We start from the raw sequence: 24,258 nt of genomic DNA on the forward strand, positions 1-24,258 counted from the left end.
TAGTTAGTTAGTTAGTTAGTTAGTTAGTTAGTTAGTTAGTTAGTTAGTAGTTAGTTAGTTAGTTAGTTAGTTAGTAGTTAGTAGTTAGTTAGTTAGTTAGTTAGTTAGTTAGTTAGTTAGTTAGTTAGTTAGAGTTAGTAGTTAGTTAGTTAGTAGTTAGTTAGTTAGTTAGTTAGTTAGTTAGTTAGTTAGTTAGTTAGTTAGTTAGTTAGTTAGTTAGTTAGTTAGTTAGTTAGTAGTTAGTTAGTTAGTTAGTTAGTTAGTTAGTTAGTTAGTTAGTAGTTAGTTAGTTAGTTAGTTAGTTGTAGTTAGTTAGTTAGGTAGTTAGTTAGTTAGTTAGTTAGTTAGTTAGTTAGTAGTAGTTAGTTAGTTAGTTTAGTTAGTTAGTTAGTTAGTAGTTAGTTAGTTAGTTAGTTAGTTAGTTAGTTAGTTTAGTTAGTAGTTAGTTAGTTAGTTAGTAGTTAGTTAGTTAGTTAGTTAGTTAGTGTTAGTTAGTTAGTTAGTTAGTTAGTTAGTTAGTTAGTTAGTTAGTTAGTTAGTTGTAGTTAGTTAGTTAGTTAGTTAGTAGTAGTTAGTTAGTTAGTTAGTTAGTTAGTAGTTAGTTAGTTAGTTAGTTAGTTAGTTAGTTAGTTAGTTAGTTAGTTAGTAGTTAGTTAGTTAGTAGTTAGTTAGTTAGTTAGTTAGTTAGTTAGTAGTTAGTAGTAGTTAGTAGTTAGTTAGTTAGTTAGTTAGTTAGTTAGTTAGTTAGTTAGTTAGTTAGTTAGTTAGTTAGTTAGTTAGTTAGTTAGTTAGTTAGTTAGTTAGTTAGTTAGTTAGTTAGTTAGTTAGTTAGTTAGTTAGTTAGTTAGTTAGTTACATAGCGCTCAAATGTTGACGTCAAGTGATTGCTAGGACAACTTTCATCCATCTCAATTCTGCCTCATGCTTTCAGTCTGTTTATTGTTCCAATTTAATTTCTACAATTAAATCCAATACAATATGTACAAAGATTTGCGAGACTACAATATCCTTTACACTTTTGATTCTAGTTATCCTGCGGTGATTTTCTTTTGACGAATTACAAATATCACTATGATGACTTCCAATTAGTTGTCCGTTAACCCAAATTTCATATTTCTAGATATGCACATTTCCTATTATGTTGACAAGTTAATTAGGTACACATACTACATACAACTTGCTGCAGCATAAAACAAAATTTTAATTTGACAATAAGCAACAACTCAAAGCAAATGTCAGAGTTTATTACTGGAAAAGAACAAAAAAACTAAAGAAACTTAAAAATAAAGATTTACTGCATGTACTATGTCATTTTTTTTATGAATTTTGAGTTTATTTATAATTTCAATAAAAATCAGTTTGTTTAAAAGCAAAATAAAATGTAACTTTTTTGCTGTTATATTTATGATTATTTTTCGTTTGTTTCCTTTGGCATGAATACTTTGTCCTTGTTAATATTCCATTACAAGCTAAATATGTATGTATGTTTTCCCATACACACATATATACACATTAGTGCCACAATTCGTTAAACAAGATGTGACAGCTGTTGCAACATGTCCTTTTTAACTGACCACGTTTGTATGCTTCATTTTTATTGCAAAAAATTTTTTTTTTTCTTTCGTTCGTTTTTTCTCCATGTTTTTGAGGATTTTTATATGTGTTTATTTGTATCCTTATTGGGTAAATTTTAAATAAAACTAAAAAAATGTTTGGGAGTAAAAAAAAAGAAATAGCTTTGTAGCTAAAAGCGACATCTGTGTGTTTTGTTCTCTTTAAAGTTTGTTTTTTGTTTTGTTTTTATTGCAAAACAAAAGTACGTGCGTTTTTTACCAAAGCAACTAAACAAACTGAATTGTTGAATCCTTTTGTACGATATCTGCTAGAAATATTTGTTTCATTTGTAGGAATTGAGGGGAATTAAAGGTAGAGAGAGAGAGAGAGAGAGGGGTAGAGAGATCTAGAGTATGTGACATTTAATGCTACATGTTGTACAAATGTGTATGAGATCCTGATGGTTTGTTAGATTGCATACTGATTTGTTGCTTTTGTGCAACAAACTGACGACACATGTTATTTGCTAACTCAGCATACAAACAGACAGAAAGACAGACGGATGGACGGACATACATATTTCGACACTAATACTGTAGCAAATACTTACACATACATGATAGCATATAGAGAGACACACGTACATAGATATTGCTACAAACAGGCTATTTTATTTTTATATACAAATGCTCTCATATATGTATGTGCGATGGGTAAGGAGCCTCTCCTTCAATTTTCATAAAATTTCTGCCTAAATGAACGCAGAGAGAAATCAATTGTTTACTTTATAAGTCCTAGGTAATCTAGACGCAGGTTAAAACTAATCAAAGTGATATTTGATCTAAATTAAGTTAAAAGCAAATCAATGAATGCCACTTGGAACTGCTGGGTCGTGTTCATGTCTATATTTGTTTGTGCATGTCAGTTCAAATGTATGTGTTGTATTGTCAAGCTAATGTTGCTCTATTACTCCAAAAAGTCGTTTTGTATTCACATGACATTTGTTACGTATTTGTTTTTGTTTTTTTTTTTTCAATTTTTTTTTTTGGGGAATTTTATTTATAGTTGTTTGTTGTTTTATTATTATTTTTAGTTTTATTTTTCTTTCGATATAAAACCAACAATAAGAAAATATTTTTTCAACAAATATTTATCTAAGGATTTAATCAAATAGAAAATGAACATTGAAGCAAAAAAATACAAAAACAAATAAGAAATTAGACTCGGTTGCATAGCAAAGGTTAAAGGTTGAAACCACATAACTAAAGTATGTATTGGAAAACCATTTTTAAAGATGTTTAATATGCATAAAAATCGGATCAAAATCATGTTTTGAGTCGCTATAGGGTTGTCCGTCCTTCCATTTAGAGGAAACAGTTTGATAAATTTACTTGGTCATATTTTTAAAACCATTTTTACCAGAATCCTGGAACGTAGATAAATCGGCTTAATATTACATTCTGAGTTGATATAGGCATGTCCGTCCGTCCATGCACGGAGTTAAATTTTTTGTTAAATTTATTCTGTTTAGTAAAGATGGTGAAAAGTTAAGATAGCGTAACATAGATGCTGTACAACTGTTTTTACAGTTATTTTAAATGTTGATGAATTGGCTCAAAATCATTTTCCGACTCGTATATAGAATTGTCCGTCCATCCATTTACAGGCAGTAATATGATAAATTTACTTTGTCTGGTAAGAATGGTGAAAGGTTGAGACAACGTAACCAACATGTTTTAAACATATCTTTAAAGACGCTTCAAACATAGAAAAATAGTTGGAAAATAATTTTCTCAGTTTATATTGTCATGTCCGTCCGGCCGTGCACATTATGGATTTTTTTTATAAATTTACTATATCTCGTAACGATGATGAAAGGTTGAGACCACGCAACTAGCATGTTTTAAAACAGTTTTTGCAGATATTTTAAATGTTGATGAATTGGCTGAAAATCATTTTTCAAGTCTATATAGGGTTGTCCGTCCGTCCATTTACTGGCAGCAATTTGACAAATTTACTCTGTCTGGTAAGAATGGAGAAAGGTTGAGACTGCATAACTAACATATTTTAAATATAAATATAATAATATAAATTATTTTAAGAATGTTTGAAACGTATAGAAATAGTTGTAAAGTAATTATCTGAGTTGATATAGTGATGTCCGTCCATCCATGCATAGTATGACATTTATTTTATAAATTTACTCTGTCTCGTAGCGATGGTGAAAGTTTGGGACCACGTAACTAACATGTTTTGAAAAAAAACACATTTTGACACATATTTGAAATAAAAATAAAACTGTTAAAAATCATTTTCTGAGTGGCATAGTCGAATGTCCGTCCGTCCATTCATGTGCAGGAAGCTTTTCTTGATAAGTTTACTCAATAAGATGGTGAAAAGTTGAGACCACCTAACAATTATGTTCTAAAACAGTTTTTACAGTTATTTTAAATGTAGATAAATCAGCTCAAAATCATTATCTGAGTTATATAGGAATGTCCGTCCATCCATTTACAGGAAGCAACGATGGTGAAAAGTTGATGAAAATTAACGAAAGTGAAAAGTTGAGATCTCGTAATTAGCATATTTTTAAAATCTATTTTAACGATGACTGAATCGTAGAAAATTCGGCTAAGAGTCATTTTCCCACTCAATATAGGAGTGTCCTTCCGTCCATGTTCAGCTATTTATCTATTTATTTGAGAAATTTATTCTGTTTTTACCAGGATGGTGAAAGGTTGATATTGCTTAACTAACATACTTTTAAATACATTTTAAGGAATGTTTCAAATATAGAGAAATCGGTTCCAAATCAGTTTCTGAATCTAGATAGAAATGTCCGTCCTTCCATCCATAGGAAAAAAATTTTAAATTAACGTATAAAAGTCTTTGATGAGAATCGAACCTAAGACCTCCATACTGATTGACTACAACACTACCAACTAACCTACGAGAACAACCGTAAAACATATTTTTTTATAGTTTAGTTTATTTCAATATTTTTATTAAACATTAAAAAGGTTTTATAAATTTCAATTACATTTTATCAAAATTTCACATCTTTTATTGGTTTTTAAGCCTGAAAACGCCATTTTTTTATATGCGCCACCAAATCCCTGACCTTTAATACTACAACCTAATTTGTTAAAAGGCCATTTATGGTACAAATGTCACATTGTTGACCTGTTCTAAGCCGATTAATCGTTCAGACAAAACATCCTAGCAATTGTTGCTGTTACCTTACATACCAGCATATAACTACATACGCACATGTGTACATATGTATATATGTATGTGTGTAAGAGTGTGTAAGGATTTCAATAAATTGCCTACTCCATGTTACTGTTTGTAAAACAAACTTTAAGCCATGTCCACTATAAACTGCAGGCACTGCAGGTTGTTTGAAACAACAAAAAAAGTTTGTTGTGTTTTATAGTGTTTGATTTAGGGATTGCTTTTTTTGGAGGAAAACCTGCAAAGCTTCCAGTTTTTTAAAGTGTACAAAAAAATCTATTTGCATGTTAGCAATTTTTTTTCAATTTTTTTTCTACATAAAGCCTAAAAAATAGTTGCTGTTTTCACATTTTTTTTTTTAATTTCGTTTCTATTTTTGGTTCCTATATCCTGTGACTACTGAGAATTGCATCCATTACCGTTTTATTTAAAATTTTTTTTTGCTGTGAATAAGTCCCACGAAAAAAAAACTTTTCGGTTTTCTCATGTGCAAGGCAATAAAGTTCGTACTCTATATTACAAACGCCAAAGTTGCGTGTAGTCATGTAAGGATTTGCTCTCCTCAAAAAGTAAGTGTTTACAAATCTATAAGCCTTTTTGAAGTATTAGTCGTAACAAGTGCTGTTTCTCTGTTTGTTGTTATTAGCAAATGTTGTTTGGCAGAGTAGCACTTAGAATGTTGCTAGAGTTACAGGTGCAAATAAATTGAAAACAGATATAGGGAATTGGAAGCTTCTTTAACGAAGAATTTAAGATTACAGGTATTAAATTACTAAAAGAGGTCTTTATACTTACAATCTACACTGACTTTGATGCGTTTTGAAACCGTTGGTGGCACTCCATTCGATGCTATACACAAATAGGCACCCATATCTAAGCGTGATATTCGGGTTATTTCCAAAGTATCACCTTCCCATTCATTTACTGCAAGTAAATTAAAAACAAAGTAAATATTATAAATCTTTCAAAATAGCGTAAATATTTCTAAGTCATAAGTCGTAGTATAATGCTAGTGATAGTAGTGACAGTCTAGTGATAGTTTAGTGATATTCTAGTTGTAGTCCAGTGATGGTCTAATTATAGTCTGGTGATAGTTTAGTGATTGTTTAGTAATAGTTTATTGATAGTATAATGATAGTCCAGTGATAGTCTAGTAATAGTCTAGTCATAGTCTAGTCATAGTCTAGTCATAGTCTAGTCATAGTCTAGTCATAGTCTAGTCATAGTCTAGTCATAGTCTAGTCATAGTCTAGTCATAGTCTAGTCATAGTCTAGTCATAGTCTAGTCATAGTCTAGTCATAGTCTAGTCATAGTCTAGTCATAGTCTAGTCATAGTCTAGTCATAGTCTAGTCATAGTCTAGTCATAGTCTAGTCATAGTCTAGTCATAGTCTAGTCATAGTCTAGTCATAGTCTAGTCATAGTCTAGTCATAGTCTAGTCATAGTCTAGTCATAGTCTAGTCATAGTCTAGTCATAGTCTAGTCATAGTCTAGTCATAGTCTAGTCATAGTCTAGTCATAGTCTAGTCATAGTCTAGTCATAGTCTAGTCATAGTCTAGTCATAGTCTAGTCATAGTCTAGTCATAGTCTAGTCATAGTCTAGTCATAGTCTAGTCATAGTCTAGTCATAGTCTAGTCATAGTCATAGTCTAGTCATAGTCTAGTCATAGTCTAGTCATAGTCTAGTCATAGTCTAGTCATAGTCTAGTCATAGTCTAGTCATAGTCTAGTCATAGTCTAGTCATAGTCTAGTCATAGTCTAGTCATAGTCTAGTCATAGTCTAGTCATAGTCTAGTCATAGTCTAGTCATAGTCTAGTCATAGTCTAGTCATAGTCTAGTCATAGTCTAGTCATAGTCTAGTCATAGTCTAGTCATAGTCTAGTCATATAGTCTAGTCATAGTCTAGTCATAGTCTAGTCATAGTCTAGTCATAGTCTAGTCATAGTCTAGTCATAGTCTAGTCATAGTCTAGTCATAGTCTAGTCATAGTCTAGTCATAGTCTAGTCATAGTCTAGTCATAGTCTAGTCATAGTCTAGTCATAGTCAGTCATAGTCTAGTCATAGTCTAGTCATAGTCTAGTCATAGTCTAGTCATAGTCTAGTCTAGTCATAGTCTGAAGTTAGTATTTGCAAAACATTGTCCGTCAGGTTCCAGTTGAAATCGTACGATATTTCATGTCCTTGCCTTACCAATATGATTTTTACTAATTGTAATTCTTGAATTATCATCCCTCTTCCATTTAATGACCGGCTTGGGACTGCCACTAGCACGACAGCGTAATGAAATATTTGAACCTTCTCGAACAATGACATCACTTGAACTCAGCGAATCATCTATATTGGGAGGAACTGTAAATAATTTGGAAAATAGAAGAAAAAAGGACACAGAAAAACATATGAGTTACTTCAAACCAATTATGTAAGCTTTACAATACAATTGTGTAACTATTAAGTACGTTTTCTAATTTAGTTTATGGAGTATATATTTTGTTTATTTCCCCTATATTGTTGCCTTAATTGTAAAGATACTTTAGTTTTGGTTTATTTACAATCTTGTTGCTACTTTTTCTAAAGGAATTATTGTTGTTGGTTGGTTTTTTAAGTTGTCTCTTGAGATGAGTTGCTAGCACTCTTGATGTGTTACTAAGGAGGTAATAAAGTACTGGTTTTATTTTAAAATAAACTTGTGACTTAATGCTCAAAACTGTGGTACTAGAGTATTAAGTGAAAGCAGGTATAGGCAAATCATTATGGAGAGCCTAACCGAACTTACTCTCCCATATATATACGAATCCGTTTTAAACGAAATTGTTGTTTACAAAGCTAGAGAAGTCTAGATGAATTAGTTTAAATTATGACTTTAAGAACGAGTGTAGTGGTTCTGCTTTTAGATTTTGCCGTTCCCTGTTTAGAGAGCTGGCCTGAACTTCAGTTACCTTCCACTTGTCTTTGTGGTTATTTTTAAACTAAAGTAGATGTTGATGAAAATGGTGATGGTGATGAGGATGATGATGACGACGATGAAAATGATGACTAGGATAATGTTGTTGCTTTTCTTACATTAAACCAACTTCTTGTGTATGAAAAGAATGTTAAGGAAACAAACACTTGTTTATTTACTTATTTATTTGGCCAAGAGGCTAAATGAGTTTTTGACTTGTTATCCTGCCACTTACTCTCGTCATGGCTTATTGTGTAACTTTAACTAACTTACAAACTGTATAAATAAAGGCAAAGAATAAATGAATGAATGCAGGAGCCAGGGAGGAGCTCAATGACTGACTCATGTATTTACAAACTAACTAAGACTAAAGCTACTATCGTTTGCTGCTACTACAGCAGCAGCAAGTGAAGATGATAATGAGGATGTTGCTAAGAACACTTGATGGAAAAGTATCATTAAAATGTGTATTTGTATAAAGTTCTCTATAATAATTTTAGTTAGACTTGGATCTAGCATATGTCTTGGTTTCAAAACCAAAATAAATTTGGTTTAAATGTGAACAATTTGTTGGTCGTTCAGCTATTCTCTACTTTCTTAGTACCAGTAAAGTAGCGACTATTTACTTCATTGTTTACTTGGTACCAAAAAAGTTAATACTTAATACTTTTAGAACTGTATTAAGTTTAAATAGTTTTCATCAATTCCCTTTCTTTAAGTCTGTAAAGGCACATTTAGCTAACTTTCAATTCGTTTATGACTTCGTCTCCATAACTGAACTTTATTTAAATAAAGTCTATAGTCTATTTAAACTCTCTTCAAAAACAAATAATAACACAAAGAAATATATAAATAAAATCTTAAGTTATTAGGACATGTTTGTGGTTTCGTTAAGAAAACATAGACATAAATATTTATACCGGCAGCAGTACAACAGCAGCTTGCAACAAACAGCTCACAACATTTGTGGCAAGTCAAAAAGTGTGACATCTACGTAGTAGATTCCCCAAGACTCCAGAAAAAGTTTTTTGTTTCACTTTTCTAACGACAAATGTTTCCTTCCGCTGAAAAGTATACAAATACTTTTTTTCCCCGTTAAGGATTGTTGTTTCAAGAGAATTTTATTTATTTATATTAAGTGAGTGAGATTGAGTTGATGCTGCTGAGTTGGTTGTCTGCTGATGAAGATGACACTAGTTTTTTGGTTTTTTTTAAATTAAATCAACGCTACTGATGATTTTACTTGACTTCTTGTACTCAAACCTTAAGTTTTATTACTAATTTGTTGTTTGTAGTCATGGTTTTAGTTAATAGTTTTATAGTCTTGGATTTTATCTACAATATATAATTGGCTTTTTGGCAAGTAATATTTCTATTAGGTAATTAGGGGATTGAAGTTTTGAAGGGAAAGGAGTGGAAACTTAAAGGCTCTTTTTGCATTTCTCTAATGGAAGGAGATTTTCCATATAAAGAAATGTATCCAAAAAAGAGATAACTTCTATGGTGATTTTCTCCAAACGTGAGTTGTATTCTATATGGAAATTATGTCCACGTGAGAGTAATTTTCTATATGAAAACTCGCTTCAAACGAGAATCACTTAAACAATGCAAAGACTCTTTATGTAGACATTTCTCTAATGAAGAGAGATTTTCTATGCAAAGAAATGTAAGCAAAAGAGAGACAACTTCTATGGTGATTATCTCTAAACGTGAGCTATATTCTATATGGATATTATGTCAAAGTGAGAGTAATTTTCTATACGAAAACTCTCCAAACGAGGGGAATTTCTTCATTTGAGAGACATTTTCTATACGAACATTTTCTCCATAGAGAATTACTCTTGTTGAGAGATATTTTCTATTCATTCAAGAGCTTTTTTCTACACGAAAACACTCTCTATTAAAGAGAGGCATTTCTTCAATTGAGAGACATTTTCTATACGAACATTTTCTATATGGAGAATTACTCTTGTTGAGAGAAATTTTCTATACGAAAACTGATTCAAATTGAGAGACATTTCGTATAAGAGAACTATCCTTATATGAGACAATTTTCATAAGAATTGTGCGACTAATTGGGAGACAGTTTCTATACAAAAAAAATTGAGTAACATTTTCTATCCGAAAATGTTTTTCAAGTTTCTATATGAAAACTGTCCTTAATTGAGAGACATTTTCTATACCAAAACTGTCTCTAATTGAGTGATATTTTCTATACCAAAACTGTCTCTAAGAGAGAGATATTTTCTATATGAAAATTGTCTTCAATTAAAAAACATTTTCTATGTACAAATTTCTCTACTTAAGAGGCATTTTCCATATAGAAATTGAGACCTATTTTCTATATGGAAAATGCTTCTAAATGAGAGACATTTCTCTACGAAAACTGTCTCTAAATGAGAGTAAATTTCCATATGAAATCTTCCACGAAGAGATAGCGGGGAGAAAGAGGGGCACAAAATGTATTCTTTAAAAATATGAAGGAAATTTCTGTTGAAGAGTATGAGCTACTCACTAGTCTGTTTTAGGTCTAATTTTTATTTCCCTTTTTAACGTTCACTGTTCTGAACCTACATGAAGATATAGTGGGGAGTCATACTCTTTCTCCTGTGATGACATTGTGGCAGTGATTTTGTTTTCGAATATTATTCTCTCTGCTTGGAAATGTTCTTTGTTAGCAACGCATGTTAAAGTGGGAATCATTGAAGCATAAATTTTTAGCTTAAATAATTTTTTTTAACTGATATTTGCTGTTTTCTCAATGCTTTGCTGCCAGCCTGCTGTTGTTTCGTTTTCCCTGTGCTTTGGTCCCCAAAGATATTTGCTTTGATTTACAATTTTCGAAGAAAGCAAAACAGGACAAAAAGAAATTTTCCTTTCCTTTAGACGTTGCAAGGAATAAATTTTATTTTTAATTTATTTATAAAACAAAAAATACAAACAAATTATAGTTTGTCAACCAAACCCCCAGTATTGTTAAGGGAAATCTTGGTAATTGTTGTTGTTACTATAGTAAATATGATTTTCAAGAGATTTTTGTACAATTAAATTGATTTTTTTCTTTCTGTTGAATCATATATTAATGTTCTGTTGCGACAAGTTTTATCATGCTAGCAAATGTAACTTTACTTTAAACAACTTACCAACCACGTTTAAATAGCCAAATTGTGTTTTGGCTGTCACGGTATTGATTTGACACATATAACGTCCCTTGTCCTCTTCCTGAACATTGTTTATGTGTAAATACCAGGTGCGATGACGATCATGTTTATCGTGTGTCACACTGATGCGTGGATTACGTGTTATAACATGATTGTGTACCGTTAATATGGCTGATTGTTCGAAATGCATCCATGCCACCTGAAAATGAAAGAATAGAGTTGTGCGTCAATACGATATGAGAAAAAGAATTCATTTGTAAAAAGGACAAGAAATTTACATTATACATTTTATAAATGTGTTTATTAACGGATTACATATTCATTTGGTGGGGGAATGAAATGAAAGTGAAAAACAAAGACGTAGACGATGTAATTTCAGAGGAGGTAAATTCACCCCAACAAGTGGAAATTTGGAGCTGGTTTGTTTTGGACATACACAGAGTTTTATATTATCATTTCTGATCTGCGCTCCTGTTTTTAAAACAAACATAACAAGATGACAAAGTTGAAGTTCACTTTAAAAGCATTTAGGTTATGTTAACATTTGATGATGTCAAGTCAATTATAACCATTAAATATTTGCACAAAAAAAATATAATTTTTAAGTTATGTCAATATAATTATTCTTCAGTAAACTGATGTTAATTTGAAATTTACATCAAGCTTTATAATATTTTTGATTTATTAATTTAATCCTTAAACAAAAATTACTAAAAACCAACACATTTTTAAGTTATTTCCCATAAAATTCTCCTATAACGACTATTTTCGTTATTGTGTATTTTTTACCAGGAAATAAATAAAAACAAAAAATTTATGTTTAAAATAACTTAGGTTTGTTAAGGAATAAATTTCTCACAGAAATTTCATATAACGACTTTTAACGTTATTATTTAAATTTCTCGTTATAGAATTTTAGAAAATTTTACAAGAGAATATCCAAAATCATGCCATAAACAAGAATTACACATTTCCATACCATTTTCTCTGAAAATTACCAATAACGACTTTTTTAGTTATTTTACTTTAATCTAAAAATATATGAAAATAATTAAAATTCAAGCTAAAAATGGATAAATATTGCTTATAAACAAATTTCTAGCAAAATTAACGCATAACGACTTTTTTCGTTATGAGATTTTAACATAATTTGTATATAACGTCATTTATCGTTTTTAGAATTGTTTGCCGCAAAATGTGCACAATCATCTAATAATAAAGAATCACAAATTTTTAAGCTATTTCTTGTAATATTTGCCAATAACGTCTTTAATCGTTATTTGTATTTAATACTCAAAACTGTAAAAATAAGTAAGTGTCAATGTAAAAATGGGTTAAAATTGTTTAGAAATACATTTCTAGCAAAATATCCATATAACTACTTTTTTCGTTATTAGCTAATTTTATAATAAAATGTCTCTAAATATTTTCTTATGCATAAAACATTAAACTTATGGTTCAAAAAATATTTTGAGTAAAATTTTCATATAACGACTTTTATCGTTATGACATATTTTCAATGAAGACAATACAAATAAGATTAATTTTAACATACAATTTATATTTAGGCATTAAAAAGGTGATTTCTGACATCTCCTTCAAATAACGTTTCTTATCGTTTTCAGAAAATCTGACAGCAAAATGTTCGGCACTTCCTAAAAAATTTGGAAAAAGGCAAATTTCATGCTAAAAATGTCTTAAGTATGTTTAGAAACAAATTTCTAGCAAAAATTTTCATATAACGACTTTTTTCGTTATTAGTTAATTTTACACTAAAACGTCCCTAGTTATTCCCTTATGCATAAAACATAAAACTTATGGTTCGAAAAAGATTTTGAGCAACATTTTCATATAACGACTTTTATCGTTATGGCTTATTTTCAGTGAAGACAGTATAAATAAGTTAAATTTTAACCTAAAATGTATATTTTGACATTTAAAAGTTATTTCTGACATATCTCTCAAATAACGACATTTCTCGTTTTTAGAAAATCGGCTTATTACTTAAAAATTTTTTATAGATACATTTTAAACAAAATTTCCATACAACGACTTTTATCGTTATTAGGTAATTATACTAGAAAATGTTCATAACCATATCGTTAAGCATAAAAGTGTTAAATTGTTTTAAAATGATATTCAACCAAATTTTCATATAACGATTTTTATCGTTATGATTTATTTTCACTAAAAACTGTAAAAATAAGTTATATTTTAATACAATATACTAATTGTGCTATTTTAAAGTAATTTTTAACATATTTTTCAAAAAAACGATTTTTCTCGTTATTAGGCAGAAAAGTGTATAAAACTAGAACTTTTTGTACAAAAATTTTAAATAAATTGTTTGAAAAAGAATAAACTTACTAAAATTTAAACTTTTTACTACTAAAACACAATTTTCCATTGTTGCTTTGAAGACTTATTTAATTAGTCTGCAAACTCGAAAACGTCTTTAATTGTTACTAAATGATTTTAATAAATTATTCAATATTTTTATTCACTTCCTTAAAGTGCTTAATTTTTATCAATTATTTAATTTTTATTTAAGTTTCCGTTAACAAAAAGTAGGTGTTTTTTTATTTTACGTTTACTTTTTAACTTTTTTTGGTTAACTTTCTTGTTCCAACCCATTTGAGGGCTGTTACAAGTACTATTTCCTGTAAACTCAATGACTTACTGTTCAATATTGAAAAATACACAGAGCGAAAGACACACGCACGGAAATAGTACAAATACCGTAGAGCCAGCATATTTTCTTGTCATTGATTATTAAGTTCCTGTTTAAAAGTTTTCGTTCAACAAAAATATGAAAGTAAAGTTAAACATACTTAAGTAGACTTAAAAAAAAGTACGAAGTTAAGAAAACTGTAACAATGTTTTCTTATTTTATTTCAATTACTTTAAAACAAAAACTTTCAAGAGAAAAAACTAAAAAAAAATATTTAAATAAAAACTTTAAACAAAAGTAAAGTAAATATTTAAAAAAATTTTCAAAATTGCATAAAATTTTACGAAATAAACTAAAATTAAGACAATTTTTAGTTTAACAAAATATTGAGTCAGCAATTTGCTATTGTATAACTTTTCCCACTAATGATCAGTTTGTAAAATTTTATAGTTTTTTAAGCAAATTTTTCCCCAAAAACGTGTCAAGAATGCAACAAATGTCAAATATCGTTTAAACTTACAAAACCATAGAGATGTGTATTTAAGATGAGCAGCAAAATGGAGTATTGAACACTAGAAACAAATTAAGTGTCGAAAAAAAAGGAGAAACCTTTTGCTAACAAGACGATAAAACTAGACATTGAAATGTAACCGTAAGTAGCTGTAAATGTGTAAATATTGTAACACATACTAATAAACTTACATACACTCGCAAACATATCTTTAGTTTCCTTTATGTCATCAAATAAGAAAATGTAATGAAAACAAACTTTTAAGACAACATGAGCAAAAATTTGAAAATTTAAGCAAAAAATGCTGAGAAATGCATCTAAACGTACTAAAGTATTTGTAGAGGTTTTTACATGAAATCAGAAGTTGGGATGAAATATATAGTTTAAGGAAAAGAATCAAAAAACAAAAATGCCATAATCAGAAAGTTAGTATGAACTGTTACTACTTCAGCAACCACTACTGTTGTCCTAAGGATGTGTAGGATTCCTTAAGATTCCTTTTGCTTTTAACTAACTACAAAATTTTCTAACGATATGTGCACTTAAAGGTAATAGTTAATACCTACAACTAGTTGTTAGTCCGGACACATACCCTGACGTTTTTCTAGGGGTTAGTGAATCCCTTTTAGAGAATAATTGTGTTTGAGGTTAATAATCGTTTTCGAGTCCACAGTAATCTACAAGATCGTTCTTGTACTAGATTATGACTAGACTATGACTAGACAATGACTAACTATGACTAGACTATGACTAGACTATGACTAGACTATGACTAGACTATGACTAGACTATGACTAGAACTATGACTAGACTATGACTAGACTATGACTAGACTATGACTAGACATGACTATGACTAGACTATGAACTAGACTATGACTAGACTATGACTAGACTATGACTAGACTATGACTATACTATGACTAGACTATGACTAGACTATGACTAGACTATGACTAGACTATGACTAGACTATGACTAGACTATGACTAGACTATGACTAGACTATGACTAGACTATGACTAGACTATGACTAGACTATGACTAGGACTCTATGACTAGACTATGACTAGACTATGACTAGACTATGACTAGACTATGACTAGACTATGACTAGACTATGACTAGACTATGACTAGACTATGACTAGACTATGACTAGACTAACTATGACTAGACTATGACTAGACTATGACTAGACTATGACTAGACTATGACTAGACTATGACTAGACTATGACTAGACTATGACTAGACTATGACTAGACTATGACTAGACTATGACTAGACTATGACTAGACTATGACTAGACTATGACTAGACTATGACTAGACTATGACTAGACTATGACTAGACTATGACTAGACTATGACTAGACTATGACTAGACTATGACTAGACTATGACTAGACTATGACTAGACTATGACTAGACTATGACTAGACTATGACTAGACTATGACTAGACTATGACTAGACTATGAACTAGACTATGACTAGACTATGACTAGACTATGACTAGACTATGACTAGACTATGACTATGACTAGACTGACAGACTATGACTAGACTAGACTAGACTATGACTAGACTATGACTAGGACTAGACTATGACTAGACTATGACTAGACTATGACTAGACTATGACTAGACTATGAGTAGACTATGACTAGAGTATGACTAGACTATGACTAGACTATGACTAGACTATGACTAGACTATGACTAGACTATGACTAGACTATGACTAGACTATGACTAGACTATGACTAGACTATGACTAGACTATGACTAGACTATGACTAGACTATGACTAGACTATGACTAGACTATGACTAGACTATGACTAGACTATGACTAGACTATGACTAGACTATGACTAGACTATGACTAGACTATGACTAGACTATGACTAGACTATGACTAGACTATGACTAACTGACTAGACTATGACTAGACTATGACTAGACTATGACTAGACTATGACTAGACTATGACTAGACTATGACTAGACTATGACTAGACTATGACTAGACTATGACTAGACTATGACTAGACTATGACTAGACTATGACTAGACTATGACTAGACTATGACTAGACTAGGACTACACTAGGACTGCACTAGGACTACACTGGGACTACACTAAGACTACAGTAGGACTACACTAATGTTAGGTACAATCTCCAATTCCAGGTCGCTATCTCGCATTGTCGGGCTTGTTTTTTTATCATGTGTCAACTATACTGTAATAAAAAGAAAAGAAAATAGGAAAAAAATGCTTAAAACGTCTAGTCTTTCCATGCATGTTAGTAAAATTGCTACTCGACTTTTTATTTGTTTTCATTGCTTATTAACATGATGCACTTTTTTCCAGTAGTTGTTGCTATTTTTTGATCCGGATTTTCTTTAGAATTATTATAGATTTTGTTCAGTTTTTCTTACCACACACTTTTACACGCACACAACCATTTACAAACATTTCAACACATGTGTATATAAATGTATGTAAATTGTTTTTGTAGGTTTATATGTATTGGAATGTAAATATAAATTGATGTTTTAAGCTTTAGCTATTTGGACAAATAGAAAAAACTATGCAGTTTTTGCTACAGGACTTTTAGTTTAATAGAGTTCTAGGAATTTAGTTTAAAAAACTAAATTTGCTATAAAAATTTGAAGTCTTTTACTGAAACTGAAGTTTTTTCATTATACTTAAACCTGTTTAAGTTTAACTAATAATTCAAAATTTTTCTCACGAATTATTTTTGGCCATTAAGATTAATTTTTGTTTGTTTTGTTTATTTTGTCTTTGTTAGTTGCAAATAAAAGCTAAAATAAAGCACACAGCAGGACATTTTTAGTCATATCAGCAGAAATGTATATTAATGAGAGGATTGTATAATAAGTATCGCACAAATACACACATGCAAACACACGTCTACAAAAACTTTTATTAAATCAAAATCATACGCCTTGTTTCCTTTTTTTCATTATTGCCATCATTATTACCTCTTCCTGTGCCAGAGAAAAAATATCGAGTAGAATTAGTGTTAAACCAAAAATACCGCACTGCGTCATCACAACAACTACAAAAGTAATGTTAATAATGACAATGAGTAGAGTTTGGGAAACATAGTAGCAGGAAGTAAAGGGAAATGCAGGAAAACAAACGAACGAACAATAAAAAACTGTTATAAAATAGCAAATATTGTTGATAATGATGATTTAAAGACAAATAAATATCAGGATGGACAGACAGTCAGGCCAACTCAAAAGGGAGAAATAGGAACTTAAAGAACATAGAGAAGTTGTTGGTCACTTTGTGAGGGGTGTATTAGTCCATAAGAACTGTAATATAATGATTTTTACTTCAAAAGCTCCATGATTAAAGAAAAGGCTTATGTGGAAAAAGATCAGGGATTGTAGGGAAATTTTAAGCATTAAAAGCTTTATGCTTTTAATAATATGTTCGGAGCTTAAAGTTCCATGTCTATGCACAACTTTTTGAGAATAAAAACTTAAAATCTAGGGTATAAAAGCTCAACATTTGTACTAAGAATGATAGTTATAAAAAGCTCTGCAATTATTCTAAAAATATCAGTATATAAAGCACATCGATTATAATAAAATTCTAACAGCTAAAAGCTCCATAATTGTCACCAACTTTTAGTATAAAAGCTCCTCAATTATACTTGATATGGGTATTACATTTTTGAGTACAAAAAGCTTTAAGATTAAAAATGGGATTTTGAGTATAAAAAGCTCCACAATTATTCTAAAATTAGGAGTATAAAAAGCTTTTCAATTATACTAAATATAAAGTATTAAAAGCTTTAAATTATAACAATATATAGAATTAGCTGTTATACTGAACTGAGTATTAAAAGCATTTTTGAGTAAAAAGCTCTATGCTTTAAAAAGTAGTTTGACTATATGAGCTTTCAAGTTTATACTAAAATATTTTATACTTTTGAGTATAAAACGCTGCTCAATTCTGCACAAATTTGATTTATTTTAGTTACAACAATAAAAGCCCCAAATTTCTAACCCCTCTAACGGACATTTGATCTAAATAAACCAGCAAAATAAAATCAAACAATCCGGCAAAACCCCCTTCTGTGAAAATAATCTAGAGAAAAATACCATGGAAACTTATGTGAACGTGACTTAGTGATTTTATTTTCGCTTAAACTACTACACGTACAGATTTTTAAGGCAGCATTAACACTCCACAAAAGCACACATACACACACAAACCAAATTGCAGTGTTTCAGTTAAAAGGATTCCAATATGATTGTTCCCCAATGGCCAAAGACATGTCATAAATAGATAGAGCAAATGCTGAACAACTGGTTGAAGGGGATGAACACAAAAAAACTAAATGAAAACTTATAGTTTACATTGATGAGCTAATTTAGGGAAAATAAACAAAAGAAATAAACAAAGCAGACAAAAATAAAACAAAAGAAAGACAAATAAAGAAAAACAATTGATAATATAAGAAAGCTATAAATTGCCAGCAAACACAGTCAGATCTAAATGTTAAAACCCAATATGAACCCATAAGCTTTTGTTTTTTTAGCTAAATATGTTTAAATTGTGAAAATAGCTAAATTTTATAAAAGAATAATTTAAAAATATTTTCTAGACTTTTTCCCAATCACGTTAATATTAATAAATTTTGCTTTTGCTTTAAATAGCAGCTGAAAATTACATAAAGAAACTGTAATGAAAAGAATCATGTAAATATAAAGAATTTCCCAAAGGATTTTTCTTAACTTTTTTTTGTAGTCTTTGCTTATGATTATAGACAAAAATTCCTAAAAAAAAATCATACAACAGGAGTTGCTAAAGGATAAACGAGACGGCTACAAAATAAAAAACAAGCTAAAGGAATTAGAAAAAACAATGATACTACAAACACATACTTACATTCATGAGCCAGTACAAGATTTTTAAATTTATAAGGGAGGCTTCCACAAAAGTTCAAGATCGATCGTAAATATACAACAATAAGTTTCTAGTTCTGTTCTAGTTCTGTTCTAGTTCTGTTCTAGTTCTGTTCTAGTTCTGTTCTAGTTCTGTTCTAGTTCTGTTCTAGTTCTGTTCTAGTTCTGTTCTAGTTCTGTTCTAGTTCTGTTCTAGTTCTGTTCCAGTTCTGTTCTAGTTCTGTTCTAGTTCTTGATTATACCAAAAAATTGAGTATATAATGGACCAAGATTGATCTCAAATTTTGAATATAAAAAATTTTCTGATCGAGAAAGGAACTTGAAGAGCCAGCTTAATGATATAACAATAAATATTACACTTTTATACTTTTTTTAACTTGCAGCAAAAAACATTTTTCTTTTTGAATTTTTCAAATTGTTATTTGTGGTATGATGGGTTTATATTTTTTGCATCAAAACCATAACTGGCAATTGTAGTAGACAAGTGTTTTATTTCAGTTCTTTATTTTCTCTGTTTCAGTCTAAAACCCAACGCCAGACAGCGTTGTAAATGTAATTCATAAGCCTTTAATTGAAATATCATTTTTAACTTCTATTTCAACTTGAACTATATTTAGGCCTTCATTTTAGCACTCGGCCTCAATTATGATTTTTTTAAATAACACTTTAGCCTTAAAACTTTGTTTTGGTTTCTTGTTAATTCTAAGATTTTAGTAATCAGTAGCGATGCATTAAATTACTAAAATTTCAACTCAGCCAAATATATACCACAAAAAAAAAACTTCAATTTCAAAAAGAAATTTTTATTATGCTCAAGGCTGGGTTAACTTCAACCTACAATTTCCTTTAACATTCCTTTGCATTAAAGCTTAGACAGTAGCCAGAGTTAAAAAAAACGTTAACTACCACATGCTATAACAATTACAAAGTAAAAATGGAATCTAGGAAAAAAGTTAAAAATTAAATCAACAGTTAGGCGTTCTTTTAAAGACTGGCCGTTTGTTCTTCATAAAAGTTTAAATGCATAAAAAAATTTACAAAATAAAAAGAGTTCGTTTGTTGCCACAACAAAAATTGCAACAAAGCATATTTATCCCAAACGCTTAAAGCATTTTTGTGAAACAAACTGGATAACAGAAAAAAGAAAATTTTACAAAAAGGAAAATTTAAAGAAATTATGGAATGAATTAAGGAGAAAAGTGTTAAAGGGAACTGAAATAAGTACAACTTATTAGAAAGAATTCATTACAAGCAAAATTAAAAAAGTATATTCCAAGGAAGGCAAAGTAAACTAACTAACTAACTAACTAACTAACTAACTAACTAACTAACTACTACAACAACTAACTACTAACTAACTAACTAACTAACGACTAACTAACTAACTAACTAACTAACTAAACTACAACTAACTAACTAACTAACTAACTAACTAACTAACTAACGAACTAACGAACCTTAACTAACTAACTAACTAACTAACTACTAACTAACTAACTAACTAACGAACTAACTACTACCAACTACTAACTAACTAACTACTAACTACTAACTACTAACCTACTAACTACTAACTAACTAACTAACTACGAACCTAACTAACTAACTACTAAACATAACTAACTAACTAACTAACCTAACTAACTAACTAACTAACTAACTACTACTAACTAACTACAACGAACTAACTAACTAACTAACTAACTAACTAACTAACACTACTACTAACTACTAACTAACTAACTAACCTAACTAAACTAACTAACGAACTAACTAACTAACTAACTAACTACGTAACTAACCTAACTAACTAACTAACTAACTAACTAACTAACTAACTAACTAACTAACTAACTAACTAACTACTAACTAACTAACTAACTAACTACTAACTAACTAACTACTAACTAACTAACTAACTAACTAACTAACTACTAACTAACTAACTAACTACTAACTAACTAACTAACTACTAACTAACTAACTAACTAACTAACTAACTAACTAACTAACTAACTAACTAACTAACTAACTAACTAACTAACTACTAACTAACTAACTAACTAACTAACTAACTAACTAACTAACTAACTAACTAACTAACTAACTAACTAACTAACTAACTAACTAACTAACTAACTAACTAACTAACTAACTAACTAACTAACTACTAACTAACTAACTAACTAACTAACTAACTAACTAACTAACTAACTAACTAACTAACTACTAACTAACTAACTAACTAACTAACTAAACTACTAACTAACTAACTAACTAACTAACTAACTAACTAACTAACTAACTAACTAACTAACTAACTAACTACTAACTAACTAACTAACTAACTAACTAACTAACTAACTAACTAACTAACTAACTAACTAACTAACTAACTACTAACTAACTAACTAACTAACTAACTAACTAACTAACTAACTAACTAACTAACTAACTAACTAACTAACTAACTACTAACTAACTAACTAACTAACTACTAACTAACTACTAACTAACTAACTAACTAACTAACTAACTAACTAACTAACTAACTACTAACTAACTAACTAACTAACTAACTAACTAACTAACTAACTAACTAACTAACTAACTAACTAACTACTAACCTAACTAACTAACTAAACTAACTAACTAACTAACTAACTAACTAACTACTAACTAACTAACTAACTAACTAACTAACTAACTAACTAACTAACTAACTAACTAACTAACTAACTAACTAACTAACTAACTAACTACTAACTAACTAACTAACTACTAACTAACTAACTAACTAACTAACTAACTAACTAACTAACTACTAACGAACTAACTACTAACTAACTAACTAACTAACTAACTAACTAACTAAACTAACTAACTAACTAACTTACTAACTAACTAACTAACTAACTAACTACTAACTAACTAACTAACTAACTAACTAACTAACTAACTAACTACTAACTAACTAGTCTAGACTATGCAAAATGTTATTTAGAAATTGTATCACATTTGCGAGCGATTAGTTCTGCATCGACAGCTAATTAAAGTTTATTAAATTGGTAATATTTCAAAAGAAATTTACTTATTATCTGTAGAAAATAAGTATGTATGTGAAAAAAACTGTTGCAGGCTTAACTTAAAAACAGGATATAAATATAAAATGTTAAAAACACAAAAGCAAAAAATGCGTGACATCAGCGGCTGCATTTTAATGCGCCCTGGGATGTGTTGAAAATCCTTCATAGACATTTGTGTGTGGGAAACGTATAGAGTAATTTCTTTGAAAACTTTTCTTTTTTCAGTTGTAATAAAAATATAATAAAGTGTACACATACATATGCATATAGATATAAGTACTTTTGTATTTTTATATTAGGCTAGTTGTGTTGGATTTATAATATTAACCAAAAAGACGATAACTGGATTTGGAGTTATAGGGCTTAGTAGTTTATTTTAACTTGTGATTTGGTGAAAATTTTCGTCAGAAATTGGTCTTAGTTCCAGTTATTTAAAAACCTTTTTTAGGACTTTTTTTTATATGTTAAATGGCTAAAAGTATGCTATGATTTTTCAGATTTCTTTTTTATTTATTGTATAAATTCTGGGAATATTCGCGAATAATTATGAGTTTTAAGAATTTGAAGTTTGTTTGGAATTTTTTCTTATTAAACCTACATAATATATAATTATTCAATACATGCAGGCGTTGTTACACTTTCAGAAATAAATACATGTTATAAGTAGATGTATGTTTAAATATATTCAAATACATATTTATAACAACTAGTGAAAAAAACGTTACATAAGTTGGGGGGTTGGCGAATAAAAAGTAAAAATAAAATTTTTATATTCATAACATCATACATACTAGATATAGAAATTGTCTATGTATAAGAATGTAATCATAACATGTTGGTGTATGTTGGAGTGTAAATCCTTATATGAATTTATATGTGTATTTGTGCGTATGATCATACTTTTATAGAGACATATATAATAAAACAAATGTAGTTATAGTAGGAAAAAATAGAAAAAAAAAAAGAATTTTGTTGCAGCTTTTGCTTGAAAGAAAAAAACTTTAAGTGAGAAAACATGTTAGCAAGTGTAATAAGTAGCTTACGGGTTACCTTCAAAAACTCACACTTGAATTCAGTTATAAACTTAGCTACCAACGAGGTGGGTACAAAAGTTGTTTGAAAAATTTTAACTTCAAACTAATCTAAGCCCTAAAACCTCAGGTCTTTCACTTTTTAAAAAACTTTCCTGACTTTTTTCTCAACATTTTAAATAGCATATACATAAAAATGTGGCTATGTTCTATGAGTTTAAAACAGTTTGTAACAAATAAAATATTACCATAAAACTCTTGTGATGTTGCAATTGTATATTATTTTCACATCTCTTATACTTTATACGTTTCTTTTTATTCAAGGCGCAATATTTTTTTAAATATGTTTAAACTCTCACATCTTTAACAAGCAAGTATTTAAACTTTAATTTCTTTAATTTAATATTAGTATTCATTCGAAATACAACAAAGCTGTAGCAAATAAAATCATAAAATTTTTTTATAACAATGACACTGCTGTGCTACCACCATTGCTAATTCATTCTTACTTTTGTATTGCATTTTTATACATATTTGTTTTAATCAGTATTCGGAAGAAAAAAAAAATATTAATATTTTTCTTTCTTTAGAATAAAAAATAAAATTTAACCAAATGTTAGCAAGCTGCTGATATAATAAAACACTAGCAACAAATTGCACGTTCTCTGAATTGCTTAGTATGCTGATTTTCTTATGCAGTTTCTTTTTTGTGGGTTTTTCATTTGCAAATTTTTAACGCTGTTATTGTTGTTAGCTGCTTGCTGCAAACGTTGCTATTGTATAGTTTCGGTTTTGTATTCCCATTAGTGGCACAGGCGACTGCTGCTGATATTAGTGTTTCCTTTAACTATACTTTAATATTTGTTTCATTTTATTGGTTCCCAAACAATGGGGTTAAAAAAGAACAAAATTTCAATTGTAAAATTTAAATTTTTCAGTGAAATTTAAAATAAAGAACTTGATACCATGACTAGACTATGACTAGACTATGACAAGACTATGACTAGACTATGACTAGACTATGACTAGACTATGACAAGACTATGACAAGACTATGACTAGACTATGACTAGACTATGACTAGACTATAGACTAGACTAGACTATGACAAGACTAT

At 29.5% G+C, this 24,258-nt stretch overlaps 1 protein-coding gene across 1 annotated transcript in view; it reads right to left on the reverse strand.

The window, feature by feature from the left end:
- Positions 1-5,583: 5,583 nt before the first annotated feature.
- Positions 5,584-24,258, reverse strand: part of LOC119612350 (protein amalgam-like) — a gene marked incomplete at its 3' end in the record, with an annotated part of 49,173 nt that continues 30,498 nt past the window's right edge. The window contains exons 3-5 of the mRNA XM_037968153.1: positions 10,878-11,094; positions 6,984-7,142; positions 5,584-5,712 (exon numbers count right to left, since the gene is read on the reverse strand). Of these exons, the coding sequence (XP_037824081.1) occupies positions 5,584-5,712; positions 6,984-7,142; positions 10,878-11,094 (505 nt within the window). The remainder of the gene's footprint in view (positions 5,713-6,983; positions 7,143-10,877; positions 11,095-24,258) is intronic.

This window comes from Lucilia sericata, unplaced genomic scaffold (assembly GCF_015586225.1).
Source record: "Lucilia sericata isolate MDLA Ls3-8-SP2 unplaced genomic scaffold, ASM1558622v1 Contig001656F_arrow, whole genome shotgun sequence".
Taxonomy (NCBI): Eukaryota; Metazoa; Arthropoda; class Insecta; order Diptera; family Calliphoridae; genus Lucilia; species Lucilia sericata.